Raw genomic sequence first — 23032 nt, forward strand, 5'->3', positions numbered from 1 at the left:
CAATTTTTTTATCAATGCTGCTTCACACATCTCTTTCCAGTGATCTTCCCTCAAAGTACATCTAAACATCAGGTAATTTGTTATGTTGCTAATATTTTTTTCTGATAATAACAAAATCTAACTGTTTGGCATCTTTGTCAACATTTGACAACTGCAGGGAGATGAAATATTTAATTTAAATCTAAATCATTATACTTATTTGGCTCTAAGAAAAAAAAATAAAAGAAAAAGGTAGTACTCAGTAATGGGGATCTGAATTCTTTTGATCAGATAGCGTATTCTGATGGACATCTTACATGACAGATCAGAATGCTATTTGTCTGTTTCGTTCTGGAATTCTAGTGCGCAAGAACAGCATGCTGGCATTTCAAAGAAACACTGTGTCAAGATGGTTTCTATTGACTTAAAACAAGATGTATCATCAGTGAAATTTTCCAAAGTGCTCCGCTTTCTCATAATTCATAAAGGCCAATATCTCAATTATTTTAATTGCCAAATTATTGGCACATATCATACCTCAGCAACAAAGACAATGATGAGACTATCGTTGGCCTCCTGTGGGCTCAAGCTGTCCACCAGGTTCTTCAGCGTGGCCAGCAGGTAGCTCTGCACCTGACGCCGCACAGTCGGAACTCCCATAACCATTGACACTGCATATACAGATGCAGAACTGAATTTAATTTAGCTGCCAATTTAAAATTAAACAAACAAACAAACACACACACACACACACACACACACACACACACACTCACTCAATATACTGACTAATGCAATAAGTATTAACTGCCTGCTCTCAGTTCCCAAGCAATCCTTTTCATTCCACCATGGGCATGCAGCCAGAGGATGTTAGGATGGATGTGTAAGCTGCATCACAGATTAGAATTGTTATGCGAATCCCTCAGTCCTGGGAAAAGTCAATTTTAATAAAGTCTCTGTGTTCAAGATGGTGTTGGTAGGACATGTAGTTTTCTACACTGAGCATTCATCATTGAAGCTTCCTTTTGAGGACAGTTCTGTCTGAGAAGGAAATCCAAATATGGGAAGATAGGCCTATCACTCTAGTACAAATCCACCAGGATGTGACTGCAGGCCAGGAAAGTGAGATGAGGGCACAGAATGACTGATCAGGGTGTATACAGGGACAAGGAAAAAAAATTCCCGGATTATTCCCGGATTTCTCCCGGATATCCCGTTTAAAAAATATGCTTTTTCCCGGGCGACCTACTGTCACTTAGCACAGAAAAAGTTCCCTCGGAACTGTAAGACTTATCAATCCTTTGAATGGTTAACGTTTTATATAATCGCGTAGAACTTCCCGGAAAAAAAAGAAAAGCCGGAGCAGAGAAGTTTTGGAAAGACCTTTGATTTGCAGCAACATATACGCAGCATATTTTCGTATTACGAAAGTATAAATTCGAATTGCACCAAACACAGCTTGTTAGTTTCCGGAGCGTTGCAACCGAGGTTGTGATGTTCTTTTGTAAGCGAGTCATATCTCAAGCCACGAGATCTCGCCAGCCGATGACAGCAGCTATTCAGAGCATAGGGCACGTGTTATAGTCAGCCACTAGCAAGATTACTGGTTACATAGCGCGAACACACAAGAGGAAAAGTTAACGGTTTACATTAATGTACACAGTACCGTATATCTACAAGAAAAGCTAAGCTTTCACGTGTAATATTGGTCATTTTTTGGTGTGATATACTTTAAGATACATCACACAAATGTGCCAGTAAATTTAAAATTGTGACATAAATGCCTCAGCTCGAAATTCTTGAAGTGGCTGGTCCTCAAACTGTTCAGTTTCGAACGCTCTGTGATTTAGATATCCATCCCACTTTCACACACGTAACATAATTCATCTTGCGTAAAAAGAAATTTACTTTGAAAGTAACGCTTTTCTAACCACCGTTCGCAATACTGTTAGTTATAGGTTAGATTTACCAGTTGCCAGAGAGCGCCAAAAACGAATTATTGTACGTGTGCAACTGCAGTGGTGTAGGAAGCCCGCATGTTCGTGTGTATAAAGCACTAAGAGAGCTTACACTACACCATAAAAGAAACAGGGCATCAGAGAATACTCCAAAAGGCATCAAAATTTCGTGAATCATACTAAAATGCATAATTCGGCTTGAAGTGCCCATTGGTTTTTTCCAGATTCACAATGAAGTAGGTCCCATCTGATATTAAGCTTTTCAGTGTGGTTTTTGGGATGTAAATTTTCTTGGAGTACCAGTACTCTACGATCTCATATTTGGTTCTTTATTATGGCATTATGCCATACATGGCAGAAGATGATAACGTGCACTTGAAATTCACCGAACAGTTGGAAGTACCCAAAATTGTTAAATGAAACACTTCGTTTCAAATAAAATGATTGCCTCAGCGGAATTTCTTTAGCAAACTTGCAAAAATAACTTCATTCTTCTGCAAGGCGATTAATGCTTGACTGCTACTAACTTGGAAAGAAAATAAAATCAGAAACTGGAATTAATAATATATTTTTGCCCTCTGTAATTATGTGAATGCATTTTAATTCACTTGATAGCTCCCGGCCACAGAAACCCGTTTTGTTTTCATTTGACGTGGGAGCTGTACACGAAGAGAAGCAGCGAAATCACTTAACGTAAACACGGGTCACGTGGAGACTAACGCCCTCCCCACTACAACTCAGACAACTCTGTGCAAGCGCGAATCTGGCAGCTAGGGCGCGCGAGAAAAATTTTTCTCGTTTGCATCTGGCTGCTTGCTGCTACTACCGATGCAGCTAACAGCCAAACTACAAGAAGCGGGAAGCGAGAGAAGGTACTGCTTATACGCGAGTCAAATGCGCATGCGCAACAGACCGCTGGCAACTGGTCGAACGAACCTAATGTGAACAGTTGTGACGTCATGCTCATAGCAAGCAGTTTATTGTTACGAAGAATTACAGTCTGCGCCCTACGGCCTTTAACATATTTTTGCTATCTGTAGACGCTTGTGCGTGCACGGTGTTTTGTTGTCGTAAAATGCACATTTCCTTTGCCACTACAGTTTTATTTTTTTCCCTCTCGTTTATATTTTATTGCTGCCCAGTAGCAGGATACAATAACATTCTTTGCTAGAGAATCAATTCTGCAGTCAAAACTACAAAAATGTAACTGAAAGCTAAAACAATGAAAAATTCCCGGAATTCCGAAAAATTCCCGGGTTTTTCCCGGTTTTCTCCCGGATGAAAAAATTCCCGGGTTTTTCCCGGAATTCCCGGTTGTCCCGGGTCGTATACACCCTGCTGATGCTTAGAAGAAATATCACTTCTAACACAATGACCCCATCACCATGACTGATGGAGTGGTTTATGTAGATCCCTATAGGACACTGTATGAATTAATGTCCCCTGAAATTATGAAGAGTTGAGGGAATTGATAAATAAGATCATAGAGAGAGTCTCTATTTAGAGGTCTGTTTGCTGCCATACTACAACATTACATGGAAATAACACTTTCACGATAGCTGCCTTAATAGCTGTCAGACTGGCAGGAGTGGAGTGTATGTATCATTCAAACAGAGACACACAATACCCTTTACTATGTACACAAAGTCATCTTTTCAGTGGTAGCTTAATTCCATAAACACAGGGGCTTCAATGGATTCAACGTGTTTGTTTTGCAAGCACAAACACAGGGGACTTCTTTGAGCCTACTTTTTCAATTGCTCCATAAGTGATTTGACTCCATTTATGTTCCACTGTAGTATTAGAGCCCTTTAACAGTGACATTTATTGCACAATTTATCCTCTAGTGACACTTGTCTCATTTTGCTGCTATGGGTTGGAGAACATTAATAAGAAAGTGTAGAAAAAGAGGACTTTAAGGTTCATTCAATGTGAATCTGTCATCGTCATCATCATCATCATCATCATCATCATCATCATCATCATCATCATCATCATCATCATCATCATCATCATCATCATCATGTGTTACTTGTTGGCCTGCTATTCTTACAACAGATGAAGATGGTTTGCTTGTTATTTCTATTGTATGTATGTACTTATTTATATTTTATTTATTGTGACACACATTCAATAGATCCATTATTGTCAGAAAGTATGTGGATGTGGAGTCAAAACATTTAATGCATTATTATATTCAAGTCATTAATTGCTAAAGAGGTTAAAAATACCAATTTCAGATATTGTCTAGACACAGAACTTGACTTATAAAGTACAAAGACATTTTCATGACTTACAGGACACATTGTGATTTACAAGATGCGTGAGAAAATTAATGAGGCTGACAACACTGTTGTCCTACTACCTGTGTAGACCAATATGTTCATTCCTGCCAGCTGCCCAGTCTGGGTTTCAGCTCCATACAGCCACCACGCAATTTCTGAGAGTGTTTTTGTTGGGTCTTATGCAAATGGAACAGTGGAATTCAGAGCAATGTTATGCCATCAAGTTTTGTGTTAAACTTGGGGAATCCACGAGTGTGGCCTCTGAAAAGGTGAAACACACCTGACGGAAATATTCCTTTTCAAGAGCACAAGTATTTCACTGGCACAAATTACTTTTGGAAACCCAAGAACATGCTAAAATGAACCTTGCTCAGAGAGACCTTCAGCTTCAAAAACTGATGAAAACATCAAATAGACCAACATTTAACACTAATGATGATGAGAGAGCTGTTAAACTTTTACACTTTTACCATATATCAAATTTTGGGCTGAAGATTTGAACATGTGAAAGGTATGTGCCAAAATGGTGCCAAGAAACCTCACAATTGAGCAGAAGTGCAATCAAAGAAACTTCAGTGTTGATCATCTTGAGAGGACTAACAATGATCACAATTGGTTCAATTGTGTGATCACAAGCGATGAACCCTAGCTTTTTGTGTACAATCCTGAGAAAGTGGCAAAGTGTGGAGTGGCACTCCTTGACATCTCCCCCTTGACTGAAAAAGCTTGAATGAGGAAATCAAAGATCAAAACAATGCCGATTTGCTTTTTTGACAGTCGATGTATCATGCATAAGGAATTTGTCCTCCAGGACAAACTGTTCACAAAAAGATTGACTCGAGTGAGACAGTACATTGAAGACAAGTGGATGACACGTCACGACAATACCCCACATCAGATGCACACTTCCATCATGGAATTTTTGGTGTGAAAAGGCATTCCCTTTGTCACTCTGCAACATCACACCTTCATATCAACTTTAATTGTGTTGAAATTCAGCCAGAATGGGTTAAGTCCTTCATTTTCTTAGATTTAAGGAGGTTGCTGACTTGCTGTACTGTTTCTGTGGCTGTTTCTACAAGACATTTAATATTGCTATTAAGCCTCTTAAAAAATTGTAATGACCATGCTGAAACTTAAGGCAAAACAGATACGTAAAGGTGGTACCTTATCAGGTATGGTGTATCTTCTATACATTTAACAACAAATGCTGGGTATGACTACTTTTTATTGTGCCTGCTCAAGAAGTTTGCCTCTCAGGTTTTGCAAAAGACTGAACAGACTACCTACTTCCTTTTATGAAGCACACTTAAGAGAGATTTGTGTGCCTTCTTAATCACGATAGTCATCATCTTCCTATCACTCCATACACAAGTGAGATCAGAAAGGAAGGGATGAAGAACAGTAATAAGCAGGCTCCATCATGTACTAAGTAGTGGTTTTTCCTTCCATTAGATTGGATAAAAAATGATTGTTTCCACTGTTCACAGGGGCTCAGGTAATGAACAGTGGACACAGTTCTGGTGCCCAACATGCTGTCCCTGCAGACAACAAAGAAAATATTTTATTGATGAACTCATCTGGCTATTCAATAGAATTTCTTTACATTAGAGATTGTAGGACTTGCTTCAAACAGCACGACAAGGTGCTTTGCATCACACACATGGCTAATGAGCTTACAAAAAGCACTGCAGAGACAATTCACAGCACTGTGTGGTGTTGATGGCGGCAAGCAGTGCTTTAAACCTCTAACATGTTCCCACCAGAGGAATGAATATACAAGGATGCTGTTGGTTGACAAATGAAACTAATCACATAAAGCAAACTTTACACAATCTGTGGTGATTGGTCTGTATATTAAAAAGGATAGTTGTTTGAGTAATATGATGACTTTAATTACAATTTAATCTTCTAATGTGGCTGCTGCTGTTGTGTGGATACTTTAATGTGGCAGTTTTGGGTGGGAGTGTTGTGGAGAGGGCTTGCATAAGATGCCAGTACAGTTCAGGCCTACATTACCTTCTTTGTAGCACTGTCACCACACAGCAAGCAATTGAGGGAGGTAGCCATTACTGAATGCTATGTGTGTTTCTGTTTGCTTTTTGTCAAATGTTGCACATTGTTTCCCTTTCTGAAAATGATATCTAGGTCTAGGGATGACTCCTATCACCAGAAAATTTAACATCAGTCACTGTCACCATGTGTCAGCTCTGCTGTTGCAAGAGCATAAATCTCGGGTGTAGGTTCCCAAGCTTGTGAGGGGGAGTTATAGCTTGCTCCCTGTGTTGCTCCTCTTGCCACGGCAATTTACAGTGAGCCAGAACATTTTATCACTGGCTAAACACAGTGTCAGTCCCCTTGTGGAACTCAATACAGCAGCCATTCTGCCGTGGCATTGATTCGACAAGTCCTTGTTAAGCTTCTGGAGGTATGCGGCACCAATGTCTTATCACAGACTACGCAATTTCCATAAATTACCGGCCAATAGCCTGATAGTGTCCCAAGTGTGTTCCACTGAGTTCAGATCAGGCGAAATTGGTGACAAAGACAGTATGAGTACACTATCATGATTCTCAAACCACACTATCATTACCTTGTGACATGGACAGTTATCCTGGTAGAAGATGGCATTGCCGTAATTGGGAAAGATGCAGGCGGTCAGCAATAATATGTGCATAATTCACAACTGTACTGATGTCTTGAATTACTGTCATAGGTCCCATGGAAGCCCAGATGAGTGCCCCCATAGAATAATACTGGTCCCATCAGCCTGCATCTGTTGCATGGTGCACGTTTTGACAGCTGTTCGCAAGGATGACAGCCTAACCAGAAATGACTACTGATGTGGTGTAACAAGGATCTGTAGTCATCCAACCAGGTGAGGGCTTTACATTGATAAGTGATCCAGCTCTGATCTCTGATGCCCACTAGAATCATAAATTATCATGTCATTGGGCCAATATGGAAACACTTAGGCAACAATGTGTGCTGAATGGTGTGCTTTGAAAGATTTGCGCTTGCACCAGTACTGTTCCATGTCATCAGATTGCTCCCCCTCCCACTTTAGAGAGCATGCACACCTCCCAAGTACATATTCTGTGATGAGCTGTGGATGTCCAACACCTTGTCAGATACTTATATCACCCTCCTCTGAATATGCTCACAACAGTAGCACACAAAAATTTGATCAAATTTGCAGTTTCCAAGACTGCTTGTTTCTAGTGTTTCTTCATCATCCAGTTCAGTAAGTCTTGTTTGACCTGGGGTTCTGGGTGACTTTCCCAAATCACCCCATTTCATTTCATAAACCTCACTAGTCCTTTTCCTTCTCCCCTCTTCCTTCTCCTTCAACCCTACTGGAAGTGGAAGGAGCCATTGACTCCTGGAGCTTGCAGATTTCAATAGCTTTTTGTGCGTTTTCTACTGCTGCCGCTTGGTGAGTAAATTTTTTCTATCTGTCCAGTTACATTATCTGTGATATGTGAAAGTTGTTTATGTCAGTAGATTTCCCTCTTTGCAGAGCATACTGAGGTTAGAATTATTCCCCATTTGTCTGCTTATATACTTTCCTTGCAGTATCGCATGTCCACAAGACCGGCAACCGACAATATCGCAGAGAGAAGTGGTCAGAAAGTTTTGGCTCATTCATCGTGTAAGTTCTGTTTATTCAGACTTTCACACTACAGTGTCCACACTGTAGTGCTTCATAACCAAACAATGCTGAAGCTACGGAAGGTTAGGGTGCATACGTAGGCATATAGACAGTAATTTTTCCATCTCACTGAATACAGAAATGAGTGGGACAGAGTTGAAAATATTGGTACAAAGTGTGTCCACCGTGCACTATAGTAAGTCTTGCAGAATATACCGGGTGTAATATAATTAATAGCATGAACATGTACAGTTGAAAGTATACATTAATAGAAGCAAATGTGTTTCAGTAAACCAAGGTCGGAAAACGAACCATTTGAGAAATAATTGCAACGAGTATACCAGCTACTACTAATGTGATTCTGGGCAAATATCACATGTGGGTCTGTGATGTTGTCAATGTTTACATTTTTGGGACATGGTATTGTCAACTGAATGGTTACAACAACACAGTACACATTCAGAATGCCACTAATGTCAGCTGTTTGCGGAGTATGAGTTGTGCTGCACAAGTGTAGGAGGTAACGAAACATTACAACAATAATGCTTGTGTAGACATGCATTTCATGTATGGTAGGGCTAATGGCAATGCACGGGAGGCTGTGTGCTTGGTCCAAGAGGCATACCCTGACCGAAGGCACTGTGAGAGTGAAACATTTGCAGGAGTACATCAACATCTCTGACAAAACTTGGAGTGGGTAGACATGGACAAATTACACCTGTGCCAGAAACTGTGGTGGTGGAAACAGTGTAACACTCCAAGAATCTTGAAAAGGAGACTTGCTGCACAAATTCCTGGAATGAGCCACAATTTTGATTGGAGAATGATGCCTCACTCTGTATCACCTCCAGTGAGTTCAGTGTTTAGTGGGGGGTGGACTTTAGTACTGACTAACATCCTGTCAGTGGATACAGTAACAAGCTGTGGACAACCCTGCATTTTACAACAACATTTTATTTACAGATGAAGTAGGGTTCACTTGTGATGGCATGGTTAATTAACCCAAGTCTCATATTTGGAGTCTTTAGCCTCCAACCCACATGGTTTTCATGTGTCTTCACACCAGCAAAATTTCTCAATGAATGTGTGGTTGGGGGGGGTAGTAGGTGATCATCTTAGTGGGCTGTAAAAGTTACCAAACTCAACAAATGGAAATGCCTTCAGTCTGTGACATCGTGTTGCAGAATTGCTAGATGATGTTCCCTTAGAGCAATACCAGAGGATGCGGCACACTACTGATGGAGCATCGACTCACTTCGATGCTACGGAGGGATGACATGAAAGACACTGATACGGCCAAGCATGGATTGATTAAGGAGGACCTGAACTGCATGGATTTGTTTGTTTGAGGCGGCCTTAGAGGTGCGCCACCCTGATTAATGCAGTTGAAGAATTTGAACAGAGACCTGTCAGTGCTTGTTAAATATTTTGAAATGAGCCAAACAGGTTTGAGACAATTCGAAACTCATTACAGGGTTACAGGCCTGTATCTGGATACGAGGACGACACTTTGATCACCACCTTTAACTACGAGTATTTCAGGAAACTGTTGTGTTTATTCAGAAAATCAGTAAATCTACCAAAGTACCTCTACTATACATGGAAACTAAGTTGACATTCGCCGCAGTGGCTGATACAAGCGACATTAAAAGCATTTCCCATCTACATCCCTCCCAACGGCAACCTCATCGAGTGTCAACTTAGTTTGCATGCACAGTAATATCTTTTCTTAATGTTGTACAGTGGTGCTGATTTTCCTAACTGTGACGGCGTTTACACAGAATTCAATTAGTGGTGCTTGGTACCCATAAAGTTTCAATTGTCTCCCAAATGGTTCGTCATAGGATTTACGTTTATCCGAGACCTTTTTCTGCTTCTGGTAACGTGTACCGTATGCATTTATGCCATGACTTACATTAGATTTACTTTCGTTCCAATTGATCTGTAGTGAGGAGGTCCTCCAGGATGTAGAACGTCAGAAAAACAACAATATATGACAAATATTTACAACTCAAACAAATAAGCTAATGTACCATTCCACAGGTCCTAAGTGGAATGATCCTCATTTTTTAATGAACATTATATGAAAGAATCATTTTACAAATACTAATGCACTGAATTTAAAAAAAAAATATTTATTAGGTAATAAACGTGTAATACAACTACTATAATACTTATTTACAAGGAACACATTGCTGCACTGAAATGGTGCAGAAGTTATATTGTACTTACACACACACACACACACACACACACACACACACACACAAATCAGTTGGTTCTACTGAGAAATTCACTAATGGAGTAGAAGGAGTTGGCCACCAATTAATCGTTTAGGCTTCTCTTAAACTGAATTTCATTGGTTGTTTAGCTTTTTATGGCTGCTGGCAAGTTATTGAAAATGTGTGTTCCTGAATAATGCACACCTTTTTGTACAAGACTAAGTGACTTTAAATCCTTGTGAAGATTATTCTTATTTCTAGTACTGATTCCATGAATTGAGCTGTAGGTTTGAAAAAGTGATATATTTTTAATGACAAATTTCATTAAGGAATAAATATATTGGGAAGCAGTAGTTAGTATCCCTAGTTTCCTAAATGGACTTCTGCAGGATGTTCTTGAGTTCACACCACATATAACTCTTACTGCACGTTTTTGTGCCCGGAAAACTAGCTTGGCTTGATGAATTACCCCCCCCCCCCCAAAAAAAAAAATAATCCCATATGACATTATGGAATGAAAGTAAGCACAGTATGCCAGCGTTTTCATTTTTATATCCCCTATGTCTGACAATTCACATTGCAAATAGAGATTTGTTAAGACGCCTCAGCAGTTCTGTGGAGTGGTTTTCCCGGTTGAATTTATTATCAAGCTGTAATCCCAAGAATTTAACACTGTCCACTTCTTCTGTCTGCTCGTCGTCATATGTTAGGCATATGCTCGTGGGACACCCCTCACAAGTTCTGAACTGCGTGTAGGATACACCCTGGGTAGGTAGGTAGGTAGACAGACAGACGGGAGAGTGGACTCACCGCCGACGCGGCCCTTGGAGAGGCAATAGGCGGGCCGTAGAGAGCCGGCGGCGTCGAGCAGGTGCGGCAGGAAGTGGAACGCGGAGGGCAGGCGCAGCGGCGGCCCGGCGCCCTGGCCGGCCGCGGAGCTGGCGTTGCCCGCGCCCGACAGCAGCGCGCGCAGCTCCGGCGCCGCCAGCGCGCCCAGGCCCTGCCCCTGCCCCGAGCCGCCGCCACCGCTGGCGTTCGCGCTGGCGCCAGCGTCCAGCAGCGCTGCCAGCGGCTGCGCCAGCGCGCGCACCTCCTCCTGCCGCGCCCGGTGCTGCGACTCCAGGTGCTGCAGCCGCGCCTGCAGCTCCGCCAGCCGCGACACCAGCGCCTGCTCGGCGCTCACGTCTGCAACAGCGGAGCAGCATCTGCTGTAAAATTTATTCGTTACCCTGATTCTGGATAACAGCGGGTTGGCCAATGTCATAAATCATCATCATCCTCAAACATAACCTTTTTTTAAACTGATACCATGTATAATCTCGAATCTCGCATAGGTTAAAATTCTCAGCTGTTTCACTAAAAAGACTTCATATGATTCTGTATACTATGTATTATATTTCAGGCTAAAATGTACAAAAAAGAAATGTGTTACAATCGATATGTACTAACAGTTAAAATTACTCTTTTAAAAATTTTTGAAATTACAAAATTTGTGGCGAATTTAAAATTCACATAATTAATTGCACAATCTAACACTAATAATTAAATCCATTTCTGGATTAATTTATGAAATAATGATATTTTAGCGATGACACGTCTTTTGTTTTGTAAACTCTTTCACTTTGTAAACTCTCTGGAAATTGTCGAGTATCGCAGAATGTAAGGAGTGTGGACATGTCTCTGATGCAAAAGCACATATTTTGCTAAACTTGTCAACAATAATGTATTTATTGGTTTTATGAACGTGGAAATTGTAAAGTCAGTGTGATTTAGAAGAATGGGATAAAATAAAGGATATTCATACCAACAGGCAACCCTTCAATAGTTATTCTGTCAACACGAACCTCAGAAATCGAAATTTTCAGCTCAAGAAAATACTCCTGGATAAGACAGCCACCTACAACGAGATAATCAAGATAAGTAAAAAGTTCTTTTGTAATCTTACTCCTCTCGAAGTTTTAAAGATTTGTGCAAGGAACGTGATTTTAATCGTGACGTGTGTGAGGGTAAGATTACAAAGTCCTGTTGCCGCCTAACACCACAACGTAAAAGGGTGTATTGTTAGAATGTAATTACCACAAATGGCTTGAAGCGTATAGGGGGAGTGACAAAAATTAATTTCCTCACCGTGAACACCACTAACATCTGCGCGCTGAACCTCTGGTGCAAGTTTTTAGCCCTGTGTGTCTCTCTGTACAATGTACACTACTGGTCATTGAAATCTGACTACTACGATGGACAGAAAATAATGAAATTTTGGTGACTGTGCTTTTATAATACACCATGAAGAATATACGATAGCAGTTGTACGTGATTTGAGGGGAACACAGTATGAGGGATGTATCAGGTTGGTGCATATGTTCATAGTATTTTTGTTTTGCATACTGGTATCCTGGTTGCTATGGGTCTATTTATCGTTTGTCATTTTTTGTTGTTCACTGTTGGTATTGATTAGACATTGTCATCTGAAGATAGTGAGTGGAGCTACGGGTGCCAGAAAATGGAATGGCAAGTGGAGAAATCTGAACATTTGTGACTTACTCTTCTGTTTGAGTTCAATAGAGATGTAACAGAAGCGGAGGCAGCCAAAAACACTTGCGCTGCGTATGGGGGTAATGCCATTGTACAGAGCTGGCAAGAAACTTTTTTCTCTTTTTGAGGAGGATCGTTTGGACATTAGAGACTCTCCACATTCAAGAAGACTGTCGGGTCTCGTGATGATGATGATGATGATGATGATGATGATGATGATGATGGGTTTGTGGGGCGCTCAACTGCGTTGACATCAGCGCCCATACAAAGTCGCAATCTTTACACAGTCCAATCTAGCCACTTTTACGACTGAGGATGGAATGGTAAGGACAACACGAACACCTCGTCACCGGGCAGAGAAAATCCATAACCCGGCCGGGTTCTGATGATCGTTTAAACGCTTCAGTCCACAATGATCCATGTCAATGTACCAGAGAACTGTCAGAAGTGACGAACTGTGATCATTCCACTATCGTGTGACGATTGCATGCAATCGGGAAGATTCAGAAATCGGGTGCATGTGTACTGCATGCTCTAAACCAAAATCTCAAAAATCAGATGGTAGCTGCTTGCTCGTCAACAATTGGCACATGAACAACGTCTACCATTCCTATCCTGTATTGTTACCGATGACGTGAAATGCTGTCTCCATGCGAACATAAGGAAAAGAAAGGAATGGTTGAGCTAAAACAAAGCAGCAACTCCCTGCACAAAGATCTGTGCGCATCGACGAAAGATAACATTATGCATCTGGTGGACCAGCGACGGTGTGGTGTGCTACGAATTGCTTCCCCCTGGTGTAACCATCGCTGCCGACATTTATTGTCAACAATTTAGACGTTTTATAGATGCAGTCCAAAAACAACGACTAGGAAGACTGCGTGAAGCGATGCTACTCCACGATAATGCCCTCCCGCATTCTGTTAGACTGACAAAAAAATAAATAAAAATAAAAAAAATTAAAAATGTATAGGAGTTCGGTTGGGAAGTCGTTCCACACCCTCATTCACCTGATCTCGCAAGATTTTCACCTTCTCGGCGCTCTAACGAACAACGTTCAAGAAACTTCCGTTCCGGATGAACATGGCTCTATGAGTTCTTCACCTCAAAACCACGTGATTGCCAAAATCGCGGAATCGAAAAGTTGCCCCAGCTTGGCAGACTGTATTAAATACTGAAGGGAACTACATTATTGATGACTATAGTCTCTTATGTGTATATGTTGTGTTTATTAAACTCCTGCGAAAACTCTACAAACTTATGCAGCGACCTAGTAGCACACACACCTGCCACTTGTAGCAGTGACAATGGCTCCGTCTCACCTGGGCATCAAATCGAACATAGCTTGGGCAACATATGGGTCTGTCGCTCCATGCTGCTTTAACTTCTGCCAAAGTTTGCCAACTGTACTGGCTGGCGATTGGTGGCATGCCAGTCCCCCAGCAACCCACTAGCCCATATTTTCAGTGGGGCATAGACATGGAGAATGTGCTGCCCAGTACAACAATCTAATACGTTTTCCGTTAAGTCAGGACAGCACGGACTACATGCTGTCTTGAATTTCTTTCTTGGAAGATGGTGACCTTTAAGATAGGATACAGCCACCAACAGCATCCTCCTTCCTGGCCTAATCCAGTTTCTTCTACGGCATCGGCACGTTATTTCGGATTAGGCATTATCAGTGGTAACAGATGGCCAGAAGCTTTACCTGTCGCTATCACTTCTCTCCGCGATGAGATTTGTGTAACCCATCTGTCAGCGTCTTGTGTTATCTTATGTGCAATTGTGAGAACGTTTTCTAAATGTTTGCAGATCATTCGAGATAACATGTGGGTACCAGATCAGCATTCACCTACTTGTATGTGGATGTGGGAACCTGTCCAAGAACCATGTCCGTGTTGGCCGCCAAATGAGCCCTTGACTTTAATACACGGGATTGGGGGGGGGGGGAGGAGAAGGGAGAGGGGAGGTGAATCTATTCAGAGGCAGCGCGCCTCCACGTGTCCTTGAAGCTAGTGCTTTAATGCACTCAGCTATCCAGGCAGTCAACCACCAGCCTATATGTCAGAAATTTAATGCTATCCAAATCACCAGCACTGCTAACCAGAGGAGATGGTGGTGAGTACCAGAGATCAGAAATAATCTCTGGATACTCGCTTTAAACCAGCAGCAGCTAATCGACTAACTTTAAATTCACCAGCACGTTCGACGACACCACCTCAGAACGCTGTATCTTTACGATCAGAGACTCGAATCGCGGGTCTCCACCATTGCTCAGTTATAACTACAAACTCGTCACTTTGGTCTCTTCGGGTACGGTATACCAGCATCAAAAGGAGAGCGAGCACACGTGTTCACAAGTACAGGGTGTCCGGGAAGTACGGACGAATATTAAAAATATAAACTGGACTCCGCACGAACACGCGATTAAGGCGGCCGTGTCATCCTCGGCCCACAGGCGTCACTGGATGCGGATATGAAAGGTCATGTGGTCAGCACACCGCTCTCACAGCCGTATGTTTACGAGACCGGAGACGCTGCTTCTCAATCAAGTTTGCGTCACAATGGCTGAGTGCAGCCCACTTGCCAACAGCGCTTGGCAGACGGGATAGTCACCCATCGAAGTGCTAGCCCAGCCCGACAGCACTTCCATGATCTGGTGGGAACCGGTGTTAGCACTGCGGCAAGGCCGTTGCTCCGCGATAGACCATACAAAATTAATTTAAATGCGATGATTTTTTTACAGACACATTAAGTAACTTTTCCCACTTATGTATGAAAAATCACATCCTCCATATGACCACCCAGGCCGCGCGGCAACGAGCAATGCGTTCACTCAAGTTCCCGATGATGCGTTCACCAACATCTAGTGGGATGCCGTTAATAACCCTTTTCATTTCATCCTTCAGTTGGTTATTGTTTGTGGCTTGTTCACGTACACTTTTGATATTACAAATACCCCCCCCCCCCCCAAAAAAAAAAAAATCACAAGGCGTGAGATCGCATGATCTGTCAGGCCATTCCTGGTTGCCGCGCAAGGAGTTAATTTTTTGAGGAAACTTTATTCAGCTGAGCAATCGTTTCAGTAAGAGGCAGCGCCATTTTGTCGAAACCAAAACCCGGCATTTTCATTAATAAGACGGGAAAACCAATCAGACAGCATGTTTCGGTAACGGTCGCCGTTCACAGTGACGGCAGCTCCCTCAATTTTCGAAAGTACGGGCCGATCATTCCTCCCGCCCAGAACCCAGACCACATAGGTCGTGCGTTGTGGTTGCATCTCATTTTCCACAGTCATTCGCGGATATTCGTTACCCCAAATTCTGCAGTTCTGCTTATTGACGTAAGAACTGAGGTGGAAGTGCGCCTCATCTGAGAAAATAATTCTTTTCGTTTTCGTTCTTCCCTTAAGCCAAGACCCACTGAGCAAATCGATGTCTCTTCCAATGATCTGCAAGCTTCAAGTCTTGTGTAAGTTGAATCTTTTACACATGCATTTTCAGACCTTTTGAATGGATTTCATGCAGTGAACTTTGCGATAAATTCAGTTGTTGAACTAGTTAGCGAACCGATTTTCTGGGACTTAAACGGTCACATTGTCACGCACGACAGCAATGTTTTCTTGTGTTCGAACAGAACCCGGTCGTCCTGTTTTCTTAACGTTTGAAACAGATCCCGTGGTCTCAGATATCCGGATCAACTTCTGAACCGAATATTCGGTTGAAGCAGCATTACGTCCGAGTATGATACGCAATTCACGAACGGTTGCCGTGAGGACTAACTTTTCATTATTTGGACACATTCCTCAGTTGTCAACTGCTCCACGACGAAAATAAACCTCAAACAATGCTCACCACACAAAAGCTATCAGGCTACTCATGGGAAGGATCGCAAATAACAAACATGGAGAAAAAAAACACGGCTGCCAACCGTCATGACAAAATGGTGAAAAATTCGAATTCGTCCTTACTTCCCGGACACCCGTTATAACCAACTCGCAGCATTGTCGCTACATTTTCAACAATTTGGCATTACTATTGTACACCAATGTAATGACTGGTTAGCAGTGAATATTCTGTCTATATTATTAGGTGCGGTTGGACCCTACTGGATCATGCAAACATGCAAAGCTATTATGTTTCAATTATTGGAATTTCCAAGTAGGTGTAATTTTTTCTCCATGCATTCTTCATCTTTTTTCAAGCGACTTTGTCCTGTCCCTCTATTTGATGGACTTATATGAGCTTTTCTTAATCGGTCCCCGCCTTCCAGCGCGACTGCCTGTCGGTCGCAGAGTGAGGTACTATAAAACGTGTTCGTCGGATTACCGATTCTCTCAAGATGACTGAACGTGTTGGGCAAAGATACTGCATCAAATTTTGTCAAAACTTGGTGATTCTCAAAGCGAAACAATTCGTAAGATTCAAAAGGTATGTGGAGAAGATGCGATGGTGTAACAAATTAATGACAGGTTCAACCGATTCAAAAAAGGCCGCACACCAGCGGAGAGTGACCAGCATTCTGGCAGGCCACAAACTGCTCTGAGTGCAGCTGTTGTTGAGAGGGTGCAAAATATGGTGCTGGCAGATCGTCGTTTGACCGTGTAGGAGACTGCCCAAGAGGATGCAGTTTGGTGTGATGATTTGTACATGCATCGAGTGGCTGCGAAATTCGTGCCAGAGTTGTTGTCGCCGGAACAAAAAGACCGTTTTGACGTTGCACAGGACCTTCTGGACACCACTAACACTGATCATGGGTTTCTGAACACCGTGATAACTGGAGATGAGTCATGGGTGTTCGGGTACGACCCAGAAACAAAAAGACAGTCGTCGCAATGTAAGCATCCCGAGTCTCTAAGGCCGAAGAAAGCCGGGCAGGTGCGAAGCAAAATGAAGGCGACGCTGTCTTCTTTGATGTCCGTGGAATTGTGCATTACGAATACGCACAGTGACAAAGGGGTACTATCAAGATGTTCTCCGGCGACTCCGTGACGCAGTTCAGTGCAAAAGACCAGACATGTGGACGGCGAAAAACTGGCAACTGCATCACGACAGCCCCCCCCCCCCCCCGCACATTCATCCCACTTGATCCAAAATTTCTTGGCCAAACATGGAATTAGAGCCATTCGCCAAACTCCCCAACTTCCGGACATGGCTCCTTGCGACTTCTGGTTGTTTCCAAAATTGAAGACGCCACTGAAAGGGTTCTGTTTTGAGAGCAGTGAAGAGAGAATGCGGAACAGGGCGACAGAGCTGAACACGATTCCAAAAGAAGACTTCCAGAGGTGTTTCCGGCAGTGGAAGGGTCGGTGGGCTACGTGTGTGCAAGCACAAGGGACCTACTTTGAAGGGGATTAGGGTCCCAACCCCGTCAGGTATTCGAAATATTTTTTCTGGCCAAATGTCGGATACTTTTTAGACCGGCCTCGTATTTCATACATATTTAACGAATTTCACTCTTATTTGTCTACATACTTTCACCTGTATCTCTAGCGAATTTGGCCCAGCAGTTTGATTTCCACGCACCTCAGTGTTTATGACATATTTCCTGAACTATTTGCTGTACAGTGATATGATTTTGCAGGCACATCCAGTGATGTGTGTGCCTACCGTCTGAAATGTGTTGTGAATAGTCAGTGGTAGTTTTACAGCATAAACAGTAAAAATTTAGTAAGCGATAAACTTTTTGCATTCATTATTTTGTGGACGTCGTCAGCGGGAAAAGTTTCGTACAGATTAGAAATTATGTGTAAAGTTAGTTGCAAGTCTCTAACTGCTCTTGTTCTCGAATATTGGATGGTGAAAGTATGAGTATTCTCGCGTCGTGGGCTACACTGCTTTCTCGCCTCCACACCCACCGCCACCCCTTTGACAGGAGAGTGATTCGTAGCCCACATTCATTCCTTCCAGACAGTACACGTCTGTACGAAGTTTGGTTGAGTCAAATGGTTCAAATGGCTCTGACCACTATGGGACTTAACATCTGAGGTCATCAGTCCCCTAGAACTTAGAACTACTTAAACCTAACTAACCTAAGGACATCACACCATCCATCCCCGAGGCAGGATTCGAACCTGTGACCGTAGCGGTAGAGCGGTTCCAGACTGAAGCGCCTAGAACCACTCGGCCACACCGGCCAGCAAAGTTTGGTTGAAATTGGTCCAGTAGCTTAGGAGGATATATGGAATATACATACATACTTACATTTGTATGGATATATCTTGCACACCACCGAAACGCCATGTTTTATACTCATTGTTAAGATACTGACGTCAGATAGTAATTAAATACTGTGCCCATTAATTCGACACACACACACACACACACACACACACACACACACACAGAGAGAGAGAGAGAGAGAGAGAGAGAGAGAGAGAGAGAGAGAGAGAGAGAGAGAGAGAGACTGATTACTGATTCCTTATTCATGTCCGCATGTCATTGGGCACACTTTCGTCTTTTTGCTTTGCTCGTTAGCCACTTTAAGTGCAAAATAATTAATAGCGCTAATCTGTGCTGAAAGTCGGTTCTTGAAACATACTTTTTGTCTCTAGACAACTTGCCACAAACCTTAGAATGCGCATGCTTCGACAGGCAAGCTAGCCGTCCCAACTCTCCGTCGAGCAAACTTCGGCGACAGTAGCTCCGTGTCGCAAGAGCTTAATTATCACACCTAGCTCCCGTCCGGCCACGGAAGCCGCGAACTCCGAACATTCCACTGCGAGTTAATGGAAGGATAGTTTGCGTTATGTACCAGATATTGGCAACTCCAGTTGTTAAAGCATGCAAGTATCCTCACAGTAAGGGGCGCTTGCAGTTTTTCATCTCAGTAGGGGCTAAACATTTCTCCATTCATGTCGTTTGGAAAATTGTTGTCTGCTCATTTACTCATGTTTGTTTCTAGAGTGTTCTTTTAGTACTTTTTCAATGATATACACCACTACGTTTATATCTGAGACTTGACGATCCCGCGTCGCACTCCCCATCTCTCTCCAGTTCTTCCTGTCTCGTGTCGTTTACTTCCATGCAGTGATATGCATCACTGCAGTCGAGGTCATTGCACCTTGCCATTTACATCGTCGTAATCGTCCTGAGGGTGAGGGGCTATTAAGTAGGAGTCCATTCTGAAAATATGGTCTGCCTATTCCACACGTCTCGCTTTGATGATGTTCACTACGGAGGGTTGTTCGGCTAGTTAACCTAGTTTATTGGATTTCCATACCATTTCTTGTGTTGCTTGGTCAAACGTTGGGCTAAAAAATTTCTGTACACTGTTTTCGAAGACAGAGCTGATGCTCTTTTGTTCACATACAGAAGTACTGGCCAGACTGTGTTACAGCGTTTCATCTAGGTTTGGAAGGTATAATTGTTTGGACTGGAGTAAACTGTTTGTGTTCCATATTCTAATTTGGTATCTACAAGTTTTACACTGCAGTCTTATCTACACCAAGTTATTTGGTGCAGGGAATGTTCAGTTTTCTATATTAAGGTCATCACATTCTTCCGTGTCTATGATCATGTGTTCCGACTTTTCTCCATTAACTTTTGAATAAATTTTCATGGAGGTTTAATTTAGTTTCTTGAACAGCGTTTCTATTTCATTCCTATTATTTCCGAATAAAAGTGTCATCTATAGATGCCATTATATTTTTCTGGTTATCTGTGATGCCATTTGTTGCTTCTCTGGTTTCTCCATGACAAGGTTGAAGCTACGTGAATATAGCACAGCACCTTTCTTCTGTAGATTTTTTTTCTCAAAACAGACCGATAATGAACCGCAGTACGTCACCCTACTTATCGCCTTCTCCATACTCATTTTGACCAGGCTGATGACTGCTTAGGGATTCCCTACTCTGCCATGATTTCCCACACCCTATGTGTACTCAACCGTAGCCTTCAGAAAGCCAATGAACAGGCAATGGATATTCTTGTATTCCTCTACTTTCTCACTGATAGTCTTGATGTAAAATGTGTTGCCTCTTTTCCGGAAAACATTCTGGTAGTCCCCTATTATGTCCTCTGCACAGCGAGTGAATCCTTGCAATATTGTATGTTACGATACTTTGTATGATGTGATCAGCGGTCAAATTCCTCTGTAATTCATGGAGTTTCGTTTATCTCCTTTCTTGTGTATAGGGACAATTACTGATTCCTCCCAGTCATACGGTATTTTTCCAACTCAACAAATTTTAAGAATATAATGAAACACTTGTGAAATTTGGGAGAGCCACATTTGAGCAATTCCACACTGGTATTCCGTCAGTTCCAACCGCTTTGTGATGGAGGTTTTTTTTTTCCCTCGTCTTCAAAGTGTTGGTTACCTTCTCGTACGTTGAGTCCTTTACAAGGAGTTCGGCTGCTGGAGGGTAAGTTTTCTCTGCTTTGTTTTCCAGTTCACAGCAGTTCAATAAGTCGTCCAAACTTTCCAGACCTGTGCTGCATCATTTGACCCTGTCGTCGTGAACATTTTTTGATATCGTTTGCTTTCTGGTCGTTCTCAATATTCTCTATGGTTTGCTTGAAGTACAGACACCTCTCTCTTCGAATAGGATATTAAACTTGTTTCCTTCCGTTTCTTCCCTGTAGTCCCGTTCTAGTTCTTCGTTTCTTGCATTCATGCCCTCTTGTCTGTGAAGCTAGGTTCTACCGCCGTTTTGCGATTTTCACTGAACCATTTCTACTTCTTGCGTCCTACTTTCTGACTTTCTTGAAGACCGCCTAGAATTCAATTATGTCGGGTTCACTGTTAGTCACTACTGTTTTGTCAATTATTTCAAAATCTTTGCTCACTTCCACACTGGGGGCCGAACCGCACAATAACTCTGGGTTTGGTGTGGGGTGGCGGTGGGGTGGGTGGACTGCTGTGTTCTGTTGTGGGATTGTATACAACTGAGGGCTACGGCGGGACGAAGCCTCTACGTCGTTTCTAGGTCCCCGGTACAATACACACACGCCACTGTATTAATATTCATAACTGATAGTTGTTTTAACATTGAACTGGATTTTGACTTACCTCCTCAAGGCTGAGGTTCTTGTATAATCTTAAAATAAGAGTTAATTGCAGTTGTGACGAAAAGTACCAAAATTACCAAAAGGTAACAGATTTTGGCAAAAAAAAAAAAAAAGGAGTATCGAATGTCGCGAGAAACAGCATCAAATATGCTAAAAACACCCAGTATGGCTAAAAAAATAAGACCGAATTAGGCAAAAAGTAGCAACAAATAAAACAAATTTGAAAAAACGCAAATTATGGGAGAAAATAACACAAAATTTTGCAAAGACTACACCAAATTTTAAATATCGTCACAAAAACTGGCAAAAAAATAAACACCAATTATTGTAACAAAGGACATCGAATGTGGCGAAAAGAGAGACCGAATGTAACAAAAATAGGACACCAGGTCTGGGGGAAAAAAAAGGATTTTTGCTCAGGTAACTATTTTTGCAGCAATAGCAACGAATCTGGCAATACATAACAGATTTTTTTAAAACTAGCATCGAACGTCGCAAAAAATAACACGTATTTGGCCATACGCGATATTTTTCTGACCCTGGTTAAACGCGACAGGAAAAGCACAGGCAACTTAGGAAGGAATATGGATATAATGACAATCAGACCAAACTAATTTTTTTTCCCTGCAACACAAATTCCGACATTAGAAATTCTGATCAGGAGACCACGTTCCTGCCGGCCGTTGGTGGCCGAGCGGTTCTAGGCGCTTCAGTCTGGAACCGAGCGACCGCTACGGTCGCAGGTTCGAATCCTGCATCGGGCATGGATGTGTGTGATGTCCTTTGGTTAGTTAGGTTTAAGTAGTTCTAAGTTCTAGGGGACTGATGACCTCAGCTGTTAAGTCCCATAGTGCTCAGAGTCATTTTTTAGACCACATTCCTGTTCAACAAAGCACTTTAATCCCGCAATAGTAGTGTGTAGATCTTAATTTTCTCCTTCAGTGCAATTACTGGGATTTTTAATAGAGATATTTGAGTTTGACTCATCCTGTGATATTTTATCTCAGTATATTTTTCCATTTCCTCACTTTCATTATCGGTTTCTGCGGAAATGCATGAAAATGCAAAAATGAGGATACAAATACTTACGACTAATATCATACGTACTAGTACTTACGAATAACGATCATTTTTCACCAGTATCACAGTGCTTCTACACCTCGCAATGCACAAAATATAAGCAACGAGGTTATATTCTAACATCCTTGATTCTAAGTAAACCACATTCATTCATGCGGCTGTTCACTTAACAACCCACTATGTTTGTACTGAACTTCGGAAATAGATTTTAGCTGTTGTGTTTACATGTTATGCTCTGAAGCGAATTTGCCACCCCAGTTAAATATGGCGACTCAGCTATTACCGTTTATGATTTAAAGACCACGGTCGCAAT

General features: G+C 42.1%; 1 protein-coding gene across 2 annotated transcripts in view; it reads right to left on the minus strand.

The window, feature by feature from the left end:
- LOC126187538 (alpha-1,3-mannosyl-glycoprotein 4-beta-N-acetylglucosaminyltransferase A) overlaps positions 1 to 23032 on the minus strand; it is an 875060-nt gene that overhangs the window by 69009 nt on the left and 783019 nt on the right. For both annotated transcript variants that reach the window (XM_049928685.1, XM_049928684.1), the window contains 2 exons: positions 10907 to 11281; positions 517 to 650 (listed from right to left, as the gene is read on the minus strand). In XM_049928685.1, coding sequence (XP_049784642.1) covers positions 517 to 650; positions 10907 to 11281 — 509 coding nt within the window. The remainder of the gene's footprint in view (positions 1 to 516; positions 651 to 10906; positions 11282 to 23032) is intronic.

This window comes from Schistocerca cancellata, chromosome 5 (genome assembly GCF_023864275.1).
Source record: "Schistocerca cancellata isolate TAMUIC-IGC-003103 chromosome 5, iqSchCanc2.1, whole genome shotgun sequence".
NCBI lineage: Eukaryota > Metazoa > Arthropoda > Insecta > Orthoptera > Acrididae > Schistocerca > Schistocerca cancellata.